The sequence below is a fragment of the Lissotriton helveticus genome, chromosome 10, assembly GCF_964261635.1.
Source record: "Lissotriton helveticus chromosome 10, aLisHel1.1, whole genome shotgun sequence".
NCBI classification, from domain to species: domain Eukaryota; kingdom Metazoa; phylum Chordata; class Amphibia; order Caudata; family Salamandridae; genus Lissotriton; species Lissotriton helveticus.
In genome coordinates this window covers 95,422,271-95,446,416 of record NC_136071.1, presented here as the reverse complement: position 1 = coordinate 95,446,416, position 24,146 = coordinate 95,422,271, and the positions used below count along the sequence as shown (strand labels likewise).

Here is a 24,146-nt window from a genome sequence, read left to right as displayed (position 1 = left end):
GGTGAGTCTCCCCTTTCTAACGAGTTTGAGGTATTACCTATGGGAGCAGCTCGTGCTCCCACCGTTTGGTCTTCATACTCAGTCTCTCGGGCCTAAACCCTGTCATTCTCCCACCCAATTTGTGGAAACCGTGCTGGACCTGGTTGAAGCAAGCTTCCAGATTGTACATGGCAGTCCTCCCATGAGCAACATAGCAGCCGGCGGCACAGGTTCGGATGCGTCAATTGCAGTTCCTCTTCCAGGTGGCTGACGGTAATTCTCAGTTCATGAAGCAACTCACTCTGGCACTTCCATGGCTGCTTAACTCACGGTGAGATTCACACCAGCATGACAGTGAGTACATGGCATTTTAATTTAGGGCAATGGCAATACGCGTTCAGATGGTGGTTCTTTGGTACGCATGTTGCAAGGCACTATCTTCAGCATTCACTGCCTCGAGGCAAGAACCTTGATTCTTTACGAGGCACCCCTCTAATCACTTGGTCTTCAGGACCGGTCCCAACCCAACAGCTCAACTTGGACACTGGCGCAGTCATGCAGCACACATGTGGGGCTCACAGGCACCAGCGGGTGCTTATCCCAGCTTCAGTCAAGTCTACACTCCGCCACACAGCTAGATCTGCCTTGGTAGCTACTATGAGGATGAATGACGAGGTTTGCACCACCCGGTCCAGCAGTACCACAGTTGCTTCAGCGCAGCTGCTTAGCAAGTCTCAGTCTAGCGAACACTATGCCTGAGTCAATTATGGCAGTCACTTCCATGACCAGCTCCTCCTGATGGGTTGGCACTCCCTTCCCTCACTCACAGGCAGGATATCTTGGCACCCAAGACAGTCCACCAAGACCTCCTTCAGATCGGACTTTAGGGGTTGTTCCCGCGCCTCTGGGGCATTTACTGTCAGTGTGACACAGACCCTTGGCTGTGTAGTAGTCTCTGAGTACTCTGCGGAGTGCTACCTCCTCATTAGACGAGACCATAAAAACGAACAACGATGGGCCTTGGGCGCCCATCATTATACCAATTTCACAGGGAGAGGATGTGTATTCCAAGTCTGCTTCACTGGAACCGGTTTGGGTTGGTTCCCTTTTCATGTGTCCCGGTAAGGCCACCTTACAGACCTGACTCCTTGACTAAGAACACTCGCACTTCTTTGTTAATCACGTGGGTAGACAAGTTAAGTTGAGGTGGGTCGGTGTTATTTGGTAGTTCCTCCTGAGTAAGAGGAAAATCAATTCAATCCTGTAGCGTTATCCCTGAAGTGAACAACGTCCCCAAATGCACACGTGAACTATGATTTTCGGAAAAACCACTTGGTAGACAGTTTAGTTGAACATTCTTTGAATAAAGTTTTATTTGAATTTCCTTTGATTCTTTGATTATTCTTTAATTTTTTAAGTTTTCATGACGTTATTTTCACATCATTCATTTTCTTTAACACATATAAGTCCCTTGCCCAATGCATTTCGGGCATTTAGCCCTTCATCAGGGGCTTCATTTTCCTAAACATATCGGTATAATGAGTGTGAAATCCTCACAAGTTATCAATACTAAGATGAAAGTCACGATTTATATAGGCGTTTGTTTAACTCCAAATTTCTTGGCGGAAGCTCAAAACAGTATCTTTATCGCGCAGATGGCGAAGGTAAACAAACGTCGGCGCTGGCGTCGCTTCCGGGTAGTTCCCGAACGTTAAGATCTGGCCTTTATCTACAATATGCTCTGCCAAGGAGGGTAGTCTCCAGGTGGAGAGCTCACCACAGAAGCACAAAGACGTGTGAGCATGCTGCCCTCAGCTATTTACAACCACTCCTCACCGAGATCAGGAAGAGAGAGAAGAGTCTGCGCCCCTTCAAAGGACTCGATTCCCTAACAACAGACACTGCAGGCCTAATCCTGCACCCCTGTGCCCAACCTAGGGGCAGTCAGAGTCATTTACAGCCCCATGTACCAGGAAGGGTCCTGACAATTCTTCTGGCAGCTGTTCAGCTTTATTCTTTCATCTAATACATCTAGCATTCTGGGTATTGTAGTTTTTGTTTCATGAACCCACTTTTTAAAGAGATTTTTAAAAGAAAGCAGAACACTCGAAATATGGTGTCTCCGTGTCTGGCTGACATGGAGTCATCATGTCAACCTAAACATCATGTATTCTAGGAATTGTAGTCTTTGGTGTCTTAACTCACCTGATATTAGTGATTTCTAAAAGTAATCATATTATTGGAAAAGTAGATGAAACAGCATAAAGAGAATTCATTCGTTTGCATGCCGTTTGCATGCCAAAATATTACATGCAGAAATATCTGAGGTAAACATAGCGTCCTGTTGTCTGATTAGGTTTTCATTTTCGATTTTTTGGACCAGTGGGGGGATATTTTAGCAGAGGTAGTTAGGACATGATCGCAATGTCAGCTGATATTCTGACAGGGATATTCTGATATCTCACACAATGCATTCTGGGAGTTGTGGCTGTTTACTTCAGTTGAACCACCTGGATTACCACACTCTCTAACAAGAAAGAAAGCATTTGTTGAACCCCAGAAATATAACAACATATCTTAGGGAGGGCTGAATAGTTCTTATTGTTCATAGTATGAGTAGTTCCTTCCAAATGACTAAATAACACAGTGATTATTATATTTTTTATCAACATTGTTAAATGAATACACCTGCGTGCACATCACCTGATTTAAAATTTGCAAAGAGTGATAAAACATAAATCAGTGTGTCAATACGTATTGGCAGAAATGGTTTCTCCCAAGGATCACTGAACCTAGATTTACCCTCATTTCTTCACCTGTACAGGCTAACTAACTCCTGGATATATGTTCACATGCTACTGATTTAATAAGTGGGAATTCAGCAGCGGTTAATTTGGAACACGGTGAGTGCAGGGGTACAAAGTTGTCCTGATGAGCTCGCGGTCAGCACTTCCGAAGGCTGAGGTTGCCAAACGCCAGGGCTGCCTGGACTTGATTCCCCTCATGCTCCCATGGCACTTTACATTTCATGTCTATTTATCTGCCTTTCTTTATCTCACTCTCTTTGTCTCTTTATCTCAATCTTCCTGCTTCTTCTTTTTTGCCCCTGCTTTCGCTGCTTTTCCTATCTTTCATTTTTCTCCATTATCTGTCCTTCTCCTCGTGCTCAGGGTCAAAGCCCGATGATGAAAATAAATCCTGATCTCCAAAAATGAGGGTCAATACCCATCAGCCGCCACCAACCCCAACACAAACTCAGCCCTGGGATTTGGTGGAAGAAACAAGCTCTCATTTTGGGTGAAATCACATACATTTCCACCTGCACCTACCCCCTCGCAACAAGGTCAGTCCTTACCCCGGTACTGGCATCTCCCTGGCAGTTTCTGCAGCTGCCCTCCAGGTACAGGTAGGAACTCTTGCTGACTTCATAGACCGACTGCGCCTTGCAGGAGACACACTTCAATGACACTATCGGCATAGAACCCCTTTTGATGAGCACCTGTCAGGAGAGAAGGTCAGTAGACGGTATAAGTAAGTTAAAGGGACACGCTCACCTGGAATGAGTCACTATGCATTGCCTCAGAAATAAGTGTTACTTCCACAGAACCTGGATCTTAAAAAAATGCAGGAATGATCTGATATATGTAAGGGAACACAAACACCTATAATCACCTGCAGAACATGTGCAAAACCCACAGAGGAATTCAGTGGATATTAGGTTAAAACCGGAAAGCACTTAAAATGTTTTAACTGTGCATAAAAGTGGTTAATAAACAGGCAGAAATCTGAAAAACAATTGTGCAGCATTCGTGCAGAGTACAATAAGAAGCAAGAAGATGAAATGCTTTAACACAAATTCTGGAAAGGTCCTACTCCCACAGTGACCTTAAAAGCTGTGTACTGACTCTTTAAAATTGTTTTGAAACATGGCCAGTCAATTTGGCAATGCTTGCTGGAAACCACATTGAATTAAGTTTTGCCTCTAGGAGGAAAGAGGAGTGAAGCATTGCATCCCACCCAGAAGCCAACAAGAACCATTTGACGTCAAACAAATATATTTTAAAACTCAGGAAACGGAGAAGGAGAAAAAAGACAGAAAAACAAAACCAGTTGAAACTATGTATTGACGTCACAATAATTAATTTTGAATGAGCTGGGCTGGTGACAGCATGAAGTACCATTATGGACGTGTGAAAGATTATTATGTACAGAAATATCATCTGGTATAAGTATTGAGCTAAAAATATAATTTGCAAAAATATAGCCGTCCAATGGGCCAATATTTTTGTAGACAATATTTAGGACACGATATTTATGTCAGACGATATTCTGACAATGATATGCGGCTATCACACACAGTGCGTGTGTTCAAATTCCTATGGCGTCTAAACCACGTGCATCAAAGTGCCCCAGTGAATCCTTAAATATTGTCTGGACTTGTAGATTTTTACCGTCTTCCATCCCAATGCATCAGGAGGTCTTGTATGCGAGTGAGCCCCTACATGCATAGAGCAGGAGAGATGTTACTCAATCCACAGGTTCAGAGGGATGGAGGTTCTGAGAGTACCCAGGAAGGTGCCATGTGTACTGACTAAAGAAAACCAGAAACACTTCCGGTCTCCCTCCTGCTCCAGTGTCCCCTGCAGCAACAGTGTAAGGAGCCTTCGTAGGGGAAGGAACATATTTAACTCATTTTAGTTTTTGGGTAAACACAATGCTTAAGATACCTCTCTTTCATTCAGGTCAGCTGTCCCTTCAAGTCACTGTGCTGCTCAGCTACTTTATAAATATATTTAGGGCTAAGATTATCACTATCGTCCTCATCAATAATAATCATTATTATGATAATAATCATGCTAAAAGTAATAATAATAATAACCACGACAATAATAATAATAGTAATAATCTTAATTAGAATAAAAATAACAATATTAATCATGATAATAACAATACTAATAATAATCATTATGATAATAATAACGATAATCATAATAAACATGTTAATACTAATAATAATGATAATGATACTCATAATAATAATAATAATGATAATCAAAGTAATAATCATGATCATAATAATCATGATAATCATAATAAGGATCATCATACTAAGAACAACGGTAATAATATTAGCAATAATAATAATGAGAATCATAATAATATTAATCATGAGAATCATAATAATAATAATAATAATAATAATCGTTATTATAATAATATTCATGATAATAATAATCATAATAATAATCATGATAATAGCGATAATCATAATAATAATCCTCATCATCATGATAATAATGACAGTAATGATAATAATAATGATAAACTCAATAATGATAATGTTAATCATAATAATAATAATGATAATAATATTAATAATCATGATGATAATAATAATAATACATTTACACCCACGCCAATCCTCACCAAAAAAGATTCCATCTATGGGCGAAATTTCAAGCATATGGGATTGCACACAAGTGTGCTCGTAATTGGTGTGTATTTGTTCCCCGGAAAGGCTGGTTGTGGGGTTTTCAGATGAACTGAGAAAAGCTTTTGCTTTCCAAACCCCCCCTCCCCAAAAGAAGGTTATCAGCTCTGTCTGGAATACTCCCTTTCACCACAAATACCCTCTTTAACTCCTCTCTCCCACCAAACAGACTAAGGAGAGTCAGATACCCCAGAAGTAAATGTACCCTAACTGACCCCAATGACAAAAGGCTCTGCACTCACACACAGCCTGACCTAATGAGCAAACTTTAGCTCACCCCACCGGCTCAGGAGCAGAAGAGAAACCTATTCCTACATCAATATTCTCAGACTACAAAAGCGCCTCAGCTGCGACTTAGGCCTCCACAACCTTTAAGGATTCCTAACAACCGCACTGCGTATATGTGGCCTCACCCAATATTGTCTGCAGGCACATGCATGTGGGCCAGGGCTAAACAGCTGACTTTGGTACTTGTGGACCAGGGTTCTAAACATTCCTCCGCTACTTGACTGAAGATAGGTTGAGTCTATGCAATTAATTTACTCCCCATGCTTAAAATTGTAACTGTGAGTAAAATATAACACAACTGTACATTTGCAAAATGTAATTGAACTGTACGATTCACACGTGTAAGCTCTCAATTGACGTACATGATCTTGTATCTTCTTCCAGCACCTCCTAGTTAATAGCACTTTGTTGCTACCCAGCTAGGTCTGTGCTACACAACCCCAAATAAATACAATCTATAGGGGGGAGCTTTGCTCAGATTCCTCCTCCCAGAGCACACTTAACTTTTAGCTTCCAACCCTTCTTTTATAACATGCAGTGGTAAAGAGCATATTCACCCTCTGGGGGAATCTTGGTGCTGAACAACAGATGATCATTGTTGTCCATCTCAATGGTCCTCATTTAATTGACCTCAGTGAGTTGAACCTGGTACTGTGAGGTAAGACACATATCCTTGGAGTAGATGAACCAGTCTACTGAGACACCAGACCTGGCTTCCATAGGATGTTGATAATTGCGTGATGCCAAAGGAAAGGGTTCTTAGTGCGAGGGAGTGATTGCGCTCTGCTGGATAATTGGAAAATTTACTACAAAAACCCAATAGTGTGGTGCTGCCAGGAAAGGCCCTAACAACCCCTACAAAGATCTTGTGCAAACCATACATCTATATTTGATACAGGCGCTGTTTAGTACGAGTATTAACCCCTTGCATGCTGATGACGGCCCCCATCCGCCATGCACTGCGGTGTTTGTGTGCTGATGACGGCTGGGGGCCGTCATAAACCCGCCCACTCGCGATTTTGCCGCACAGGCGCAGAATCGCGACTGCATCGAAGGGGTGAAAGCAACAAGATCAACAGGCGTCAACTGCTTTTTTTCTTTCAGATTCACAAACTGACATATTATATGTTTGATTTCTATGTGTGTGCACAGGTTTTCTGTATGTTGATAATTGCTTACACTTGGGGGAACTATGATGCACCATGTAGAGTTAAGAATATCTGCAACAAACATCCACTGTGACATGCTCTACTTTGTTCCCACTAGCACTAGAAATGGGAGCATTTTCCTGTACCTACTACAGATGAAGGACAGTTACCACATCAAGGCGGAAACATCAGGAAGTGTTTAATAAATACTGTGCCTGGTTTTTACCGTCTGATTAGTAGATTCAGGGTGTCGGCCCGGCTTGCTGATGGTAAGGTCGAAAGTGTATTCAACACCAGCCTCTAATTTATCTCTGGGAATAATGATTATGCCACTTTTATTCAGATCTGCATCGCACCACGACAAAGAACCCTGTTAAGAGAGAAGACATGAGTCAAAAGGAAAGAAATGTCAAAGAAGATAAGACTGGGGCAGCGGCTCATCGTGCCACACAGTTGCCAACAGTTTATGATCACACTAAGAACCCATCATTGTATCCCTCAAGATAACTCATGTATTCTCAGTCACAGAACTCTAATTTTGGAACCTCGCCTAGGACTTTTCTGGTGAACTTTTGCCAATTTGAGAGGACTTTCTGTCCCAAGGCAATAAATCCCCTCTCTATAACTGAATTGTGTGTGTTCTTGATTTACACCTCCCATTTCAAGTTCCTCTTTGCTGTTTGACTCCCTTCAGAAAGTTAAGCCAATGTCATTCTCATCATTAGTTTTTTTTTCTAGCATGAGTCAGGATGTAGGACACACACAGCGCGTACACTTGATTGAGGACTAAACCCAAGGCATTGTGCTAAAGTTCTATTTCTTGATGGTAGATAGAGGGATTTTGAAGCTAAGGAGAAGAACCAAGGACACCAAAGGAGCTCGGTAATTACACTAATCTGATTTCTTCATTTGGTCAGAACAGGTCTTGGAAATGTAGCAGTTTTCTTACCATCTTCTGTACCTCACAGATACTGATGCTGTCCGACACCATTAGGACTGCCACGCCTGGTCATTTTGGAATAGGCTGAGTACCTAACTTTCACTGCTTTATTAATAATTATCATTATAACAGTATCCCAAACCTCAACCAGCTCAGGGCTTGCACAATCATGTGTAGTATTCAAGTACAAACTTGGCGCTTCTCTTTAACAAGCTGATCTAGTTGTACCCTGTGGTATGGAGATTAGACACCTCAGTCCTCATGGGTTCCCCACACATTTGAGTGTTGTGCATGTGAAAAACATGTCGGAGTACTAATCAAAGATGTTGGCAAGAGATGTGCGATTACTGACCAAACTCAGCAGCTGTAGATGCATGATTATTGAGCAAACATAGCAGCAAGTGGTCAAACAAGGAGGCAACAGATGTGTGATCCCAGCACAGACCATTTTTAGAATTGTTACAAACACTCTGAGCATGCCTTCAGTAGAAAATGTGTCTCTGAGAAATTCCAACACACTCACAGTGGAGAAGGAGCTCAGATACCTGGCGGTAATCCTCTTGGTATCACAACCCACCAACAATGAATAGGCCATGTTACAACGCATGCGATACATTGCATTCCATTACAACGCGGTCATTACAACATCCGCATTGTTACATCGCATACCATTACAGCGCAAGTCGTTACAATAACTTGCTGCAGGGGGCCACGCTGGATTTTAGAATAGAATAATTTACTATTCCAACTCCAGTCTGTGCAACAGTAGAGAAGGTGTTGGATTTGTAATCCATCACCTTCTGCCCCCTACAGCAAGTTGTTTTAACGACTTGCGTTGTAATGGTTTGCGATGTAACAAGGTGGTTGTTGTAATGACCAGGTTGTAATGACATGCGATGTATCGCATGCGATGTAAACGATGTTTCCCCCAACAATACCAGAGAACTCATTGAGGGTTCCCCACAAACAAATAAGCCAACAATGCTCCTTCCAAGTTTACTCCAGGGTTCATCTGGCACCTCAAATATCAACAGAGAAGTAGTCATCACCACTCTGGTCTGATCACTTGTCACACTTCGTTACCATTCTTTTGCCACAACCTCCGCCATTTGGTCTATCCTTGTCTACCAGTACTGTTGTCTCACACAGGCTTTAGTCATGTTCCTACCTCAATGTCCCTCACCAGCCAAATTCACAGTTTTTTCATGGACACTTATTGGAGGAACCCATTTATACCCCATGGGTAACCTACCGTCACCATGCACAATTCATCTCTAAAATACCAAAACCATTTCATTGTTTCTGCCAAGGCCCTATACAGTGGTCACCTCTGGACAACTTGCTCAGAGACCCTGATTAAAAGAGATCCTCTGTTTTAGCCTGTTTTCATTCTGTTTTGTCCTTCAGTTTATCAATTTATTTTATACTAGCACACACTCTATCCTTTAGCACTGACAGGTAATCTTGACAGGCAATTAGCCACTTGTTTCCTCAATCCTTGTAAATATTCCACCACAAAGTTGAAATCCTTAACTCCTTCCATCCACCTACATATTTTAGACCTTGATCTTTCACTTCCTTTGCACGCAAATAGGTTAACTAAAGACTTGTGAAAACTTCTAACTACAAAAGATATGCTCCACAAGAAGAGCTTGATATATAGAATGGCCCAGAAACATGCAAGGGCCCCTTGTTCCATCACTGGGTAAGTTGTTTTCTATTCCATTCTTCACCTGGGCAAGCAATGCACCAAATCCAAACAGATTAGCATCAGTTGTCAAAACTGTTCTTTTCCAAAAATCAAAATGCCCTAAAATGGACACATGCGCCACATTAAAAGCTAAATGGCAATCAACAGCCCACTTGCATTTCTCCCCTTCGTCAACAAATCTCCTATAGTTTGCACTAGGCTAGCATTATTAAGAACAAACTTTGAGCAGTACTCTTCTAACCTTAGGAAGGAAGATAACTGATCTCTGTCCTTTAGTATTTGTGCCTTAAACATAGACTGTGCCAAATCAGCATTTGGACTAATTCCATCTCTGGAATTGATATGGCCTCAGTAAGTCACTAATCCACCCGAAACGTACACTTTCCTTTTTTGAGTGTCAGTCTGACTCTCTCTAATTTTTCTAAGACTTCCATCAGAACCATGTCATGTTCCTGCTGTATACCAAAATGTTGTCCTTGAAAAACATCACTTGTTTCACTCCCTTCAGTACTTTGTTCATGACCTTTTGGAATAGCACCGCAGCTGAAAACATCCCGAAAGGCATCCTGACTATAGGGTTCCAAAAGGCATCACAAATGAAGTCAAATTCCTTGACTCCTCGTCGAATTGCACTGATGATATGGAAATGACAAGTCAATTGCAGTAAACAAATGTTTTCTCAAGTAGCAACAAGTCATCTGAAATATTAGGAAGGGGCCGCCTATCTATCCTGGTGTTCCTCTTCAAGCTTCCAAGGCTGACGCACATCCGAATACTTTTTTCTCATTGTTTTCCTGACAACACCTCTAGTGCCAACCATTTGGAAGATTCCAAAACTTCAATTAGTCCAAAATCATTCAATCTCTGAAACTCAAATTTCGTGGGTTCCAACATCAAACTTCCTCACTTTATGGAGAACATGCCTTGCTCTCTAGTTTAAAAAATTGCGAACAATCCCAAGTTATCTTCAAAATCATCATGAAACCTGTCAACAATCCCCTCACCCCCATTTAAAATTAAACCATTGCTTGTTGAGATGTATTTCCATTCAGCATGAATAGAAGATCAAGCTGATTTCTCCCACCCCACCAAAGAGATTGTCACTTCTTTTGGCTACATAGAATTTTTTAATGGTTGCCCTACCCCTGAAAATACTGTTTATGCTTTCAAGAGCTAACAGATGTATCCTTGTTTTCCCATAACCAGCAGAACTGAATTCTGTTTCAAGTAAGTTGATATTGTCACCTCCACCCATATTTTCCCATTGCTGGTCACCTATAATAGTATTTGGTGATCCCAAATCAAGAAGCACTGTTGGTACTTTATTGCTGCCCATTACCTTACATTCAGGCATGATGAGTTCACATATTTTTAGTATCCGTGACCTGTAGAACAAAGGTTTTCAAACGCACTTGTACTTCTTCCACTTGTTGCACTTTTCCACACACTTACATAATGCCCTTGCTTCCCACACTTTCTGTACTTTAATTTTTCACAAAGTAATTGACACTGTTTGATCTATGAAAAAGGCAGACACTCTGAAGCATCTGAATTCTTTTTGCCAATTTTTCCAGATCTGCATTGTTTTCCACCTCTCCATTCTTTTTTTTTCTTACACCCAACATCCTTCTCTCTTGCTACTTTTGCCACAGTATTACTCTCACTCCCCATCTCTTTCACCCAAGTGGACACATGGCCCATCCTCTGCACACCTGGGATGGCCTAATTCGAATCAGGTTTCTTTGCCAATAGTTTTTTTTAAATGGGGTTAATGATACACTGCACCAGGTGATGCAGTATCAAGGGTTCGATCGAATCACCAAACATAAATGTTCTTGCCAAGTTAATTGGATATGCAACAACGTTCCCCGTTCTCTATATTTTCCATTGTTGATGAGCAAAGAATGTGTGTCTTTCCCAAACGACCTTGATGCATGCCCTAACATGACCTTCCAGTCTCTTTACGTACATTTCGTGCAAATCTTGTGGGTGTCCTTTGGCACAAGCCAATGTATTTCCTTAAATGCACTTGTAAATATTCATTCCATTAATGCCAAGATTATCCAACAAGAACCCTTGCTTCCTCACAGGTGAAAGGTTATCCACATCAATGGCAATGAGTTAGGAATCAAACAGCTTTCCACTTTCGCCACAGTAAAAGTGTTTTACCAGCTTCAGACAGAACTAGTGAGGACTGGGATATGTAAGCACAACACGTAACACATGTAAGTAAAACACAACAAACTAAGAAAATAGAGAAAGGGAGGCTGAGCTTGGAGTGGACCAAGATGGCTACTTCGCTGCAGCCCTGCAAACCCTCACCTTCTCGGTGCTCTTGGGGGCTGATCTACTCACTTTTTTAGGAGACTGACATGATCCAGGTCACGGAGGCGTGAGTGGGGTTGAACCCGAGCCGAATTGGAGGATCTGTCTGTCTGAGGGAGCCGAGCACGCAGAGCTGCGAACTTGGTTGGACGTGTTCTTTAGCAGGACGGAGCCTTTCCCTGGGTGGCTTGCTGAACCGGCTGTCCCCATTACCACCAGAGAACTGGACGCATCCTCCTTAAATGCCTGGGGCTCATTATGTGAGGGACGGGAAATGCTCTCAGACTCATCACTGCCAACCACAGAAAGATTCGAGGGTTCTCCTCACGCCAAACGCCGTATGCGATGAAGTCGAGTGGTTCACTAAGCGAACAACCCCAATTCAACTCAACAACATAATAACAGAGTTACCGGACCGGCGAACGGCCGACGCATCTTTATTCCACACACCACTCCGCCCGAGGTTGAGAAACTCCATCCTTGCGAGGCAACTTTTTCCATGGAGGTGGCTCAGAGTGGTACACACATTTATGGCTCCATCCAGTCCGTGTCCTGAGGAGAACCCTCAATCTTTCTGTGGTTCGAAACGCGTTGACCCCGAGCCTGTGATAAAGAAGAAGGGTGCAACTAGGGCTAAAAATAATACCATGCTTTCTATCCCTATGAGTGCAACCCTAGAATCATCTAATCCCTGGCTCAGTAAGACAGGCAGGCCGTATCTATGAACTTTGTTGTCCGCCTAGCTTCTGGTATATAATATGAACGACTGGTGCCTATTTCATAAATCATTTCTAGGCATTGTATTTATATATTTTTTGGAATGTATCTTTGGTGTTTTTGAAATGGAGTATTGATTTTGTACATATTGAACACTTGTATATATTTTGCACATTGTTTTCTGAATGTATTCTTTATTGTTTCATAACTGTTCTTTTGATGACATACAAAAAATTCAATGAAAAAGCAAAATAAGACAAAAAACTAAAATAAAATAGTAGATCACTCAGCACTGGTAGGCTGGGTGTGGTCAAATGATAAAAAAGTAAACCTGTCTGGCTATTTGTTCTGTGTGGTACATTGGAGTGGTCCAAGCCGGTCAGAGATAGGACCCAAACCTTTCTTGTTGCCCCATTTATTTAGAGATGGCAGGTCGCAATCTCCATGACCAATATAGACAGGGTCCAACCTGCCATTCAGAAGGAGTTGGAATTAGCCAAGCAACACTTGATTACTTTCTCTACTACGGCATAAGAACAGGATCTGCTTAAGCGAAGTCGGAATGATCTTGGGGAAAAAGCAGGCTGATGGCTGTGTAGCTGTTCCAGTTTAAATCCCAGCAGGTTATACCAATGATTCCTGATGGTCACCCACCCAATCGCTGTTATGGAATGCTTCACATCATTTTATACGTCTATTTACACCTCAGAGACCAAGTTGACTCTGGACCGTATTGATGTTTTTCTGGCTCCTCTGCATCTACTCGTAGCTGAGGAAGGAAGAGCATATCCTGAGGGTGACTTCAAGGAGGAGGAGTTGGCAGAAGCTACTTCCGCTTTATGCACTTGCAAGGCGCCAGAACAAGATAGGTCCAGGTGAAGTCTATAAGACAAGTAAGGCTCTCATTTTTCCTTCTTCTGACAAAAGCCTACCAGGAGGCTCTGGACAGTGGCTGCCAGGGAGCCATTTCTAAAATGGCTCACATAACTCTCCTATTGAAGGAGAGCAAGGATCCCTTAGAATTTACTAGTTATCTCCTATCTTGTTGAATAATGTGGATTTAGAAATTATAGCCAAAGTTCTCGCAATCTCAAATTGGCTTTGTACCGGGCTGCAGTCCCCGTAACCATTTCCAGAAGCCAGCTCACTTCCTGAGGCACACGAAGGATGACCCAGAGTAAATATTGGCCCTTTGACTAGATGCCAAAGAGGCATTTCACCCTATACAATGGTCCTATCAGTTCAAGTTGTTGCCCTGGATGTGACTGGGAGGTGACTTTATTGCCAAGGTTCACTTCCTATATGACTCCCTCAAGGCAGATGTTAACTGTGGTGGTTTCCTGTCCCACATGTCTGCAAACCATTGGAGTATTAGACCCCTTCATCCTCGACTGTTGTTCTTTTCTGAGTAGATAGGATGTGTCTTTATGCAGATTATTCTCCTTGCCTATGAGGCTATGGTCCCACGGATACGCCCACCCCAGTATGCCGATTCTTGGGGGGCGGGGGGGCTGTTTCTTGACGATTTGATGTCTGATTGATTAATAGTGTGAATGATAGGAGGAGTTTAGATTGTGTTATAGAGGGTATGTTTAAACACACACACTATGATATCACTACTCCACTGTATCCATGTATTGATGTTCAGTATTTCACTGTGTGTCAGCAATCTCATTGAGTTCATCATAGCCTTGACAGCTATATGCCTCTTCTGTCTGTGGTAGTCCCTCTCTACCACCTTTCCCTCTCACGTCCCACCTTTTTACCCCTCTGGCATTGTATCAACCTCTGTTCCTTACCCCATCCCCTTAGTTTGGCATAAGATGGAGCCCACCTTTTTGTCTATTTTCTTTTAATTGGATTGTAGGCTCCTATAGCCTTGTTATTCCTTTGTGAATGACATAAATAATGACATAATAAAAGTTATTTTCAACAAAAAAAGGTAGCCCAAAAAAGAGAAAGGCAATATACTAAAAGACTATTTAACACAATATACTAAAATAACCATAAGTTGTTCTTTGAAATAGAATTTTCTCTGGTTTTAAGACACTGATGTTAGCGCACTAGATCAATTTCATGACTCCCACATATAAAATATAAGGGGAAAAAATAAGCATTCTGAAATGTATGTGACAAAAATTATAGCCAAAATTCTTGTATAAAATGTCAAGATCACTAAATAGTAGCACCTCTTAAGTCAAATACTCTCAACCTCTGGCAGTATGCTTAAGTATGCATGTGCTCTCCTAACCATTAACATAACTTGAATATCATTACTTCATGAATCTCTGCTCATTTCAGTTGGCCGCTTCCACTTGTTTGACTTTATGTAATGCTTGGCCGCACCAGGTGACGTACGTCAATGAGCGCTTGCATAATATGTACTGAAGAACCTGCATGCAAAGCCTCCATCTGTGACAGAGGCTTGTGCAGACACTCGCCTTAATTTTCAAGAGTAGATTCAAAATTATCGCATGAGAACTTTGATGTACAAACTGTTGTACAAACTGTTACTCTAATGTTTAACGAAAGCTTAACTTCTATCAATTCACACACAGGTTGACGTTGCTGCAGAGTGCTTGTTGTTCATGATGATCAAAAATCCTTAGAGTACCTTGCATATATTTTTGTGAGCGTTTATTGAGGAGAATGGTGACAATCTCTGAACAGACTATCTTGCGGCAAAATTATCTGGGGTGGTGGGCGAGCTATGCTTGTCCCCTGCAGAAGCTCAACTCATCGCCACTTGTTGGGTCTCATTCCAGCCTCTTCCCAAATTATGAGAGGTACATCTCAGGGCTTCAACAGGATTTAATAAATGACAGCAACAGACCACAATGATCCCTGCAACGGGGCAATACCTCTCCAAGTGACTTACGCGTTGCATCAATATTCCATATGACCGTAATTCCAAGCCCGGTCTGATAACATGGAAATAACAACAGCAAAGCCAATGAACAACCCTAACTAAAATAATGAAAAATTAAATAAATCCTCTTTTTTTTTGTTTTTGTTCAAGCAGCATCGCAGGATCTTGCTGTGTCTCACACCGCCTGGGTAAAGCAGAGGAGTCTCAGCCTTGATGGGATTGTGGTTGAACAGTGGATATTCTCTCCATCTTGATACCAGGTGATCCAGAAAACTACAGCCAGGCTGTTGATATTTGCCCAAATGTTTTCAGCAGCAGCTCCACTGCTGAAAAGCTGTCATCGTCTACCCATATTTAGCTGAACAAATAAATGTCCTAAATATCTTCCACCGATCTCTATTCTTATTGGATTCTAATCTGTGTACAATGTAAAACAGTGGAGAAAGAGAGCGGCTACTTTCTTTCAGGCTCCGTCTATGTCGAATGCTCTATCTCAGCTGCAAGCTTTGCAAGATGCCCAACCATCTACTATTTCATAGGAAACAGAAACAGAAAAACAACTTTTATACACCTCAATCAAGGCATCACATTCCAAGCTTTCAATATTTTCAGGGATCGAGTATTCACAGATGTAACTCCGTTCATGATTTTCTGAAAATCAGCTGTTGTACATTTGAATTTCACGCAGAGATCTCATGTCCAGTCAAATAAAAAGGTTTCTTAAATGTGAAATGATTCATGGATTGAAGAGTTTGGTGAGAAGAAGATGACAGATTGAGGTGAAAGGGAGGGGCACCACTGTTGGTTGTGGCAAAGGAGCATACAAAACACACAAACACTTGAGTATACTACTAGGGAGTGGAACTATGAAGCTACTGTACAGCATGCCAGGCAGTGGATTGAGCAAACCGTGGTAAATGATTTGTTGGTCCAACATGGCAGAGGTTTATTGAAATTGCCTAAGAGAATGATAAGGAAGGTGACAGTTAATTTATGCCGGTAGCAAGAAGGAGCTCTGGATGTGTCCAGAGGTGGAGATACATATTGATGTAATCATGAATAACAACAATAAAACTCAGAACAGCACCATGAAGCATTTCCTAGCAACATGTTTATCCTTGTGATCTTTGGGCTCTTTTATATATTTTCATGGAACTTCACCCAACTATCATCCATCTGTACACACTTGTCACGCTCTACAAAATGATTTTGGCATTCTGCAGAAGTTGTATGACTTTAATATTATTGCAAGTATTGTGTGAAAAATATTGTATTGTCAAGAATTTCTTAAACTGAATATTGCAGGTAAGAGCATAGATTTTTTAGAGGATTTTATCTATTTTTTAAATATAGTTGTAATGAATATTGTTTTCTTAAATATTTTGTTGTGTTATATTCATTTTTGAGTTATAAGGTATTTTTTAATGCTAAGCATGTGTAAATATTATTAGTATAGTTTATTTTATTTTGATTCAGTAATATATTTAAAAGATTTTTTTTATTTTACTTGAATTTATTGGCGGGTTGTTGGGTTTCTAAGAGAAAATTGTGTGAATAAAAAAAATATATATAATTGTTTTATGAATGACCTATGTAACTTTTAATTTGCCAGTTTGATTATACTTATCATGTATATCTGTGCAAAGTCGCCCAGGACACAGGGCATGTTTTATGCTGGTTTACGCTGATTCAATATGTTGATGTTTATCACATGGTGGTAAGTTGCACATTTTTACGATTTTAACAAATCAAAATAAAAGTATTATATACTATTAATTATGCAATTATTTGTAATTGTTAATTGATTAATGACTTTGTAAATATGTAATTGTTTTTAATAATTTGCATGTTAATTAATGGTATACTGATTTAATTTTTTATATAATTTTTCATTTTCCATTATTAGTTTTTTAAATAATGTGCAAAGGTAATTGTTTTCTAGTATTTTTTTTTATTTCTTTTTGTGGGTATTGGATGATTAGAGCAGTTGGTGGAAATTATTTTAAATATGGATATTGTTTAATTTTTTTAATTGGTAAATACTTTTTAGTATTTTATTTATAATCTTCATCGTTAATGTAGTAACTTACAATTGTAATTATTTATAGTAATATGATTTTAAAATAAAGAATTTTACATAAAATATGTCTTATGCTTATTTTTTTAACTATATTTAGTTGTTTTTGTTTTAGGACTGGGACGAGTAAATCTGAGCCTTCTAAATGTAACACTTTCACTACTTTTGCTTACACTGGAGTAGTAATAGTCAATCTGGTCCCTTCAAAATCCAACACTTCCCCTACTGCTGCTTAGATTGCAGTGCGAATAATAAATCTGATCCCTCCATAGTCCAAAACTTTCACGACTATTGCTGGGATTGGACTAGCAATAATAAATTTGAACCCTCTAAAGTCCAACACTTTCCAACTGTTGTTCAGTTTGGAGTAGGACTGAGAAACATGACTCCGCCGAAGTCCAACACTTTCTCTACTGTTGCTTATGCTGGAGGGGAAGAGTAAATATGACACCTCCAAAATCTAACGCATTCCCTACTGTTGCTGAAGTTGAAGTTGGAATAGTAAATCTGACCACTCTAGAGTCCAACATTTTCACTATTGTTCCTTACATTGGAGTGGAAATAGCAGTTGTGACCCCTCCAATGCTTTCTCTACTGTTGTTTAGTTTGACAATAGTGATTTTGACCTCTCCAATCACATTTTGTATGTGAATTGTTTGTTTTTAATTTTTAAGATCTGTTTTATGTGATTTTGTGATTTAATTTGAACATTCATTTTAATTTAAACTATTATATCGTTTTTGTGTGTCATTTTTAATGTATTTTTTTGTAATTTTAATTTTTGAATTATCCATTTTTTTATATATGTAAATATATTGTGTTTAATTATTTTTACTTTTTATTTTATTATTCATGTATATCTAATACTTTTCTTTACATATTATATTTATTTGTTTACATTCATATTATGTATACATTTTTATATTATGTATGTAAGTTATCAAATGTATTTATATTTTTTGCATTATATGCATTTTTTAAATGTAATATTGTTTTTAAGTTAATGTATTTATTAAATTAATAACATGTTTAATATTTAAAATTCAATATATTTACCTATTTTGTGACAATATTTTGGTTTTCCGTATGTTTGCAGTCATTATGTTTGTACTTTTCAACAACCAACAGCCTGATTTAGAGCTTGGTGGATGAATGACTCTGTCACAAACATTACAAATATCCCGTCCTCCTAATTACAATTACAACTGCATTATATCCTATGACACTTGTAATTAGATGGATGAGATATCTGTCACATGTATAATGAAGTAACCAGTCTGCCAAACTCTGGATCAGGACCTAAATATGTGTTAAGTTGATATTTGTGTTTTTTTGCTATATTTTGCATTGCAAAATTTTTGTCAGCGATATTCTGCCAAACAAACCTGCAGAATTGTTAATAAAAACTTTGCATTTTCTTAAGCCTGGTTACATTGCCCATTGGTGCGTGAGGGCCGGTAGTTGCAGGTAGTGGTCCCTGGCACTTATTTTTGAGACTGGAACTTATTTTTCATGATCAGACTTGGATGCACAGCAAGGGAGAGAAAGGGAGAGAAAGGGGAAAGAACAAGAAAGAGAAATATAGTAAAACAGTAACAAAGGGAGAAAGCACAGATATGGCAACTCTGCCATTCAGAAGCACGAGTGTCTGTCTGGCTCCTAACAAAAACTTTGTGCCCCTGTACTTAGTATTTTACAAATTGAGCACTGCACTGGTGCAAAATCTGCCCCACACCTCGCTTTCATTCGTCTTTGTGGCATCCTTTGTTTGTAATGTTCCTTTGAATTTTATGCTTAGCTGTTACCTCTTACTCCAAGGAACTTTGGGGCACATGCAACAAACCATTTTGTGATTCTAAACAGTGCGAATCGCAACATTCGTCTGTTTGCGATCGCAAAATGGCCCGTTCAGATGCATGTACCTTTTTTGCAATTTGCAATTAAGGAAATCGCAATTTTTTGTGATTTCCTTAATTGCGAATGCACTTAGGGAATCGCAAATTGCGATTCCCTAAATGCAATGCATCATGAATTTGCAAATTGCGTTTTCTCTATTTGGAATTGCAAATTACCATCAACTTCAAGTTGATGGTAATTTAGAATTCCTTAGAAAAATGCAAAAAAAAAGCATTTTTTGAAGAGCATTGTGATCTACACACATGCCCTTATGGCATGTTTGTGCACCACAAGTGCATACCTACATTTTTTGGGGAGTGCGTCAGGGTAGCCTTTTGGCCCCCTTGCACCCTTCAAATTGCATGCGCAATTTGCGAGTACCTAATTGGTACTCGCAAATTGGGCATTCAATCCCATTCATTCCTCTGGGGTGAATGGGATGCCATTCCTTAACTTCAGAGTCGCAATTAAGTAATGTGCAGGAGATGCAATTTTGTTTGCAATTCCTACATGCAAAAGGAATTGCGATTACTTGAAAATCACAAGTTAGGAATCGCAATTCGTTACTTTGATGCATGTGGCCCTTTTTGTTTTTGACACAACACAGAGCAGCAAGCAAAGTTGCTGTACTGTGATGACTGAACTGGAACAAGGAGAACTGTGCCATATGTACAAAGAAGTAGCGCTGTGATGTTCTTTCCCTACGCTAATGCAGCCGCGGCCCATGCATGTAAGAGCAGTGTGGCCCGGTGGGGTGTATTTCGATGGACGATGACAAGGGAAAATTAAATAAATATTTAATTTTCCTTCGTTGTCGTCTGTCGAAATCCCCCCCACCGCCCCACCGTTCTTACCTGCACAGGTTGCGGCTGCGCTAATGTACTTTAAGCAGTCATGAGCCAATGCGGGCACCATAGCGCCCTTGTGCATGTTTGGGTCAGTACAGTTTTAGTGCAGGAAGCTGCCCTTCCTGCACCAAAACTATGCTTTAAGGCAATATCCTATTTCATGTGTGTTGCAGAATGCAGCACACATGAAACGAGGAACAATGGTGGAAAAATACAAATATTCCTCCTCAGTATGCCAGGCTTGGGGAGGTGCAGGATTTCAGTGCAAATTCAGTTCTTCAATTCTTTGTAGATACGGATTTGCGTCAAAATCCATGGGCGAATGCCCATGCATTACCCATGGAGCACTCCCGTGAGGCAATGCAACGCAAGACAGTGAATTGCTCTGCCTTACTTTTGGTTACAACCCAGTGCAAACCGCCATTTGCACAAATTGGTAACTAACGACCTGGAGTTTGTGTCGATTGTGCATCACAAAAGTAACACAAACCCAATGCAAAATCTTTGTAAATCTGGGCCTGACTTTATTAGTGCTGCTAAACAATTGTCATCAACATCAGGAAGTCCCAGAAAACCCAAAATGGCATTAGAGCACTAGAAAACAAAGATGAGGTGAAGAAAAGCAGAGAGGAAAGTTTTGATGCGGCTCCTAAAACTAAGTAGATTGGAGGTTGCAATGCTAGCTGACTCATTGCTTGCTCAACATTGTGGGATAAAGTGTTCTTAAAATCTATTCTACGTCAAACAATCTAATAATTGTCTGCAAGGAGGTCAGACAAGGAAAGAGGAAAAAGAACAGTTAGTTTGCCATTTAAAGCTGGATTTTGATATTACAGGAAGGTCAGCATCTTTCTTGCACGGATCCTGTAACCAGATGGTTCGGAGCAGAAGACATAGAATCATTCATTTGCTAGTGTGCTTAGGGAAGCAGCTGTGCTGGCAGTGATAGCTGGGGACCAGGTGCAGAAAGCCTCTGCATAATCTTGTTATCCGAATACCCTGAGTCTTAGCTCCATGACCTGGAGGTGCGAAGAGTCCCAATGGCCTGAGGATGTCTTCCTGGAGAGGAGGAAGGGAAGGGCTAAGAAAGGTCTTACCGGTGTTAGTTAGGCCCAGATTCATCAAACAAAAATCCGCTCGCAAAGGGGCAGATTCTCAGAATATGCCCCTTTGCGAGCGGTATTTTTGCATTTGAGATGCATCATCCCAAATGCACAAATCGCAATTTTAGAAATCGCTAAATTGCGATTATTTGCATTTAAGGAATCTCAAGCTGTGAGCATCTGGTAAAGATTAATTTGGTCTTTGTACAAAAACCTGATACTATAAATCAAGAATTCTGAAGAAATTATATTTGAGACTCTTTTCCACCTTACACCAGATCCCTAAGGTGCAACAATATTTGTATCTTTCTTTCAATCAAGGGTGTGCTACACTAGTCAGCGATAGCGGAATGATTTATAAAGAGTAATGGCAGAGAAATTGACTGATTCCCTCTTGGTGGCCGATTCTGATGTCGGACGGAACAGAGTCCACCTGACATCGGTTGGGAACTGGAACTGAACTACCTCCTGTTGTCGGTTCCAGCCCAGCAACGAGATGCAACTCTATACTTTACAATAGGAGCATGCATTCCGAACGGAATGCATGCTGTCATTGTAAAGAGCAGAGGTGCAGTTCATCCCTGCACCCCGTGGCAGGCACCTCAAGGTGTCTGCCACCGGGTGCAGGGATCAACAGGGGGGCATGAATGAATGAAGAGGGTGCTAGGTGGTCTGGGGTGGTGAAGGTGAGTTCATTGTGAGTATGCCTCAATTGAGTAGGTAACGTGTTCCAGGCTTTTGTCCCTAGTAATGCCATGGTTTTTCCACCCCGGGTTTTCAGTTTGAAATTGGGGATGGTTAGTAGATTCTCTGATGTGGACCGCAGGGTTCGTTTAGTGTAATAGCGCTTGATTTTAGATCTCGGATATTCTGGGCCTGATTCATTAATGGCTTTGTAGGTAATAGTCAGGATTTTGAATGGGATCCTTTTGTGGACTGGTAGCCAGTGAAGAGTATTGAGCGCCTCAGCTGAGGGAGAGCGCCTGGGGAGCCCGAGTACCAGCCTTGCGGCGGAGTTTTGGACTACTTGTAGTCTTTTCACAACCGTCTTTTTTGTTCCTGCATAGAGACTGTTGCAGTAGTCCAAATGTGAGAGAACCAGGGTCACCGCAACAGTCTTCCTGGCGTGTAATGGGAGTAGGTAAAAAAAAAATCTGGGGGTTTTTATAGTTTGGAAACACATACCTGCGATGGTAAGTGCTTGATTATGGAAGGATAGTATTGAGTCGAATTTTATTCCTAAATTTTTTGCGGTGTCAACTGTGGTGGGCAGGGCGTCTGAGTCGGAGGGCCACCATTGGGTGGGTCTAAAAACATTGGACTTTCTGAACAGCATGATTTCTGTTTTAGAGATATTGCATCTGAGGTGATTTATTTTCATCCAGTTCATTACTGCGGTAAGGCAGTGATGGAATTTTTCTTCCGCTGCTGTGGAGTTTTTATCTAGGGTGAGGATCAGTTGCGTGTCATCTGCGTAGGCAATTGATTCAATATTGAAGGTGGCAATCAGCGAAAGGAGGGGAGACATATAAAGATTAAAGAGGGTAGGGCTCAGGGAGGAGCCCTGAGGGACCCCTGATGATAGCCACTTCCCTTCAGATCTGTAGCTACCAAGTGTTACGATCTGGTTTCTTTTATCCTTGTTGTTTATTCCACTGTGATTCAATTTGTCTCTCAAAGTGAATTGAGAGACAGTATTGAACGCCGCGGATAGGTCCAACAGAATCACTACTGCTTCCTTACCCTGATCCAGTGCAAACTTGAGGGTATCTGTAGTGTGAAGCAGCACTGACTCTGTTGAGTGGCAAGGTCTGAAACCTGATTGCTTGGGATGTAAGATGTTTGTTTCTTTCAGAAACTCATTCAGTTGGGCATTGACTAATTTCTCCGCAATTTTACTGAGGCAAGGTAAGAGGGATATGGGTCTCAGGTTTGAAAGGGTTGCGGGGTCCGGGAGTTTCTTTTTTTGGAGTGGTTTGACAGCAGCAGTTTTCCAGAGATCAGGGATTTTTGCTAGTTTAAACGTGGTATTAATGATCTGGTTGATAACAGGATTTACTATGTCCACTAATGGATGTAGAACTTTAGGCGGGCATGGGTCGAAGGCAGAGCCTGACTTGCAGGACAGGATGGCCTGCCTGGATTGTTCTAGATTGATTTCTTTGAAATCTGTAAGTTCTTTTTTGGTTTCTACTTCTTGAGCTATGGTATGCTCGGGTGGGCTATCCGCAAAGTCTTTTGTTAGGTCTTTAATTTTATTTTTAAAGAACTCAGCAATATCATTGCATAGTTCTTGTGAGGGAGGTATTTCACAGTCTAGACTTGCAGGATTGGTGAAGGATTTTACAATGTTAAAGATGGTTTTCTGATTTTCGTCCGCCCTGGTAATGAGACTAGTGTAGTGATTTTTTTTCTCTGTTTTGATTTGTTGTTGATATGCTCTGAATGCTAATTTAAAGAGTTTCATATCCTTGGCCTCGTAGTGTTTCCTCCATTGTTTTTCTGTTTGTCTACACCGGTCCTTCAAGGTTTTCAGTTGAGGGGTGAACCAGGGGGCTGATTTTCTTTTTTTGGTGGTGGTTCTCTTTAATGGGGCTAAGGTGTTGGGTATGGACAGCTTCCATTTATTAACCCCTTCGCCGCGGGGCTAATTCCCACGCGGCGCAGGGGGGAGGAGGGCCGCGCACGGCGCCGCGGTGCTCATGACGAGCCCAGGCTCGTCATGCAGCACGGTGCTCGTGTACTGGTGACGAG

The 24,146-nt window shown here is 40.9% G+C and overlaps 1 protein-coding gene across 1 annotated transcript in view; it reads right to left on the bottom strand.

Annotated features, from left to right (window-relative positions):
- The window catches only part of PKD1 (polycystin 1, transient receptor potential channel interacting), a 464,326-nt gene that overhangs the window by 147,759 nt on the left and 292,421 nt on the right, over positions 1 to 24,146 (bottom strand). Inside the window, exons 16-17 of the mRNA XM_078664851.1 lie at positions 7,133 to 7,276; positions 3,335 to 3,478 (exon numbers count right to left, since the gene is read on the bottom strand). Coding sequence (XP_078520977.1) covers positions 3,335 to 3,478; positions 7,133 to 7,276 — 288 coding nt within the window. The remainder of the gene's footprint in view (positions 1 to 3,334; positions 3,479 to 7,132; positions 7,277 to 24,146) is intronic.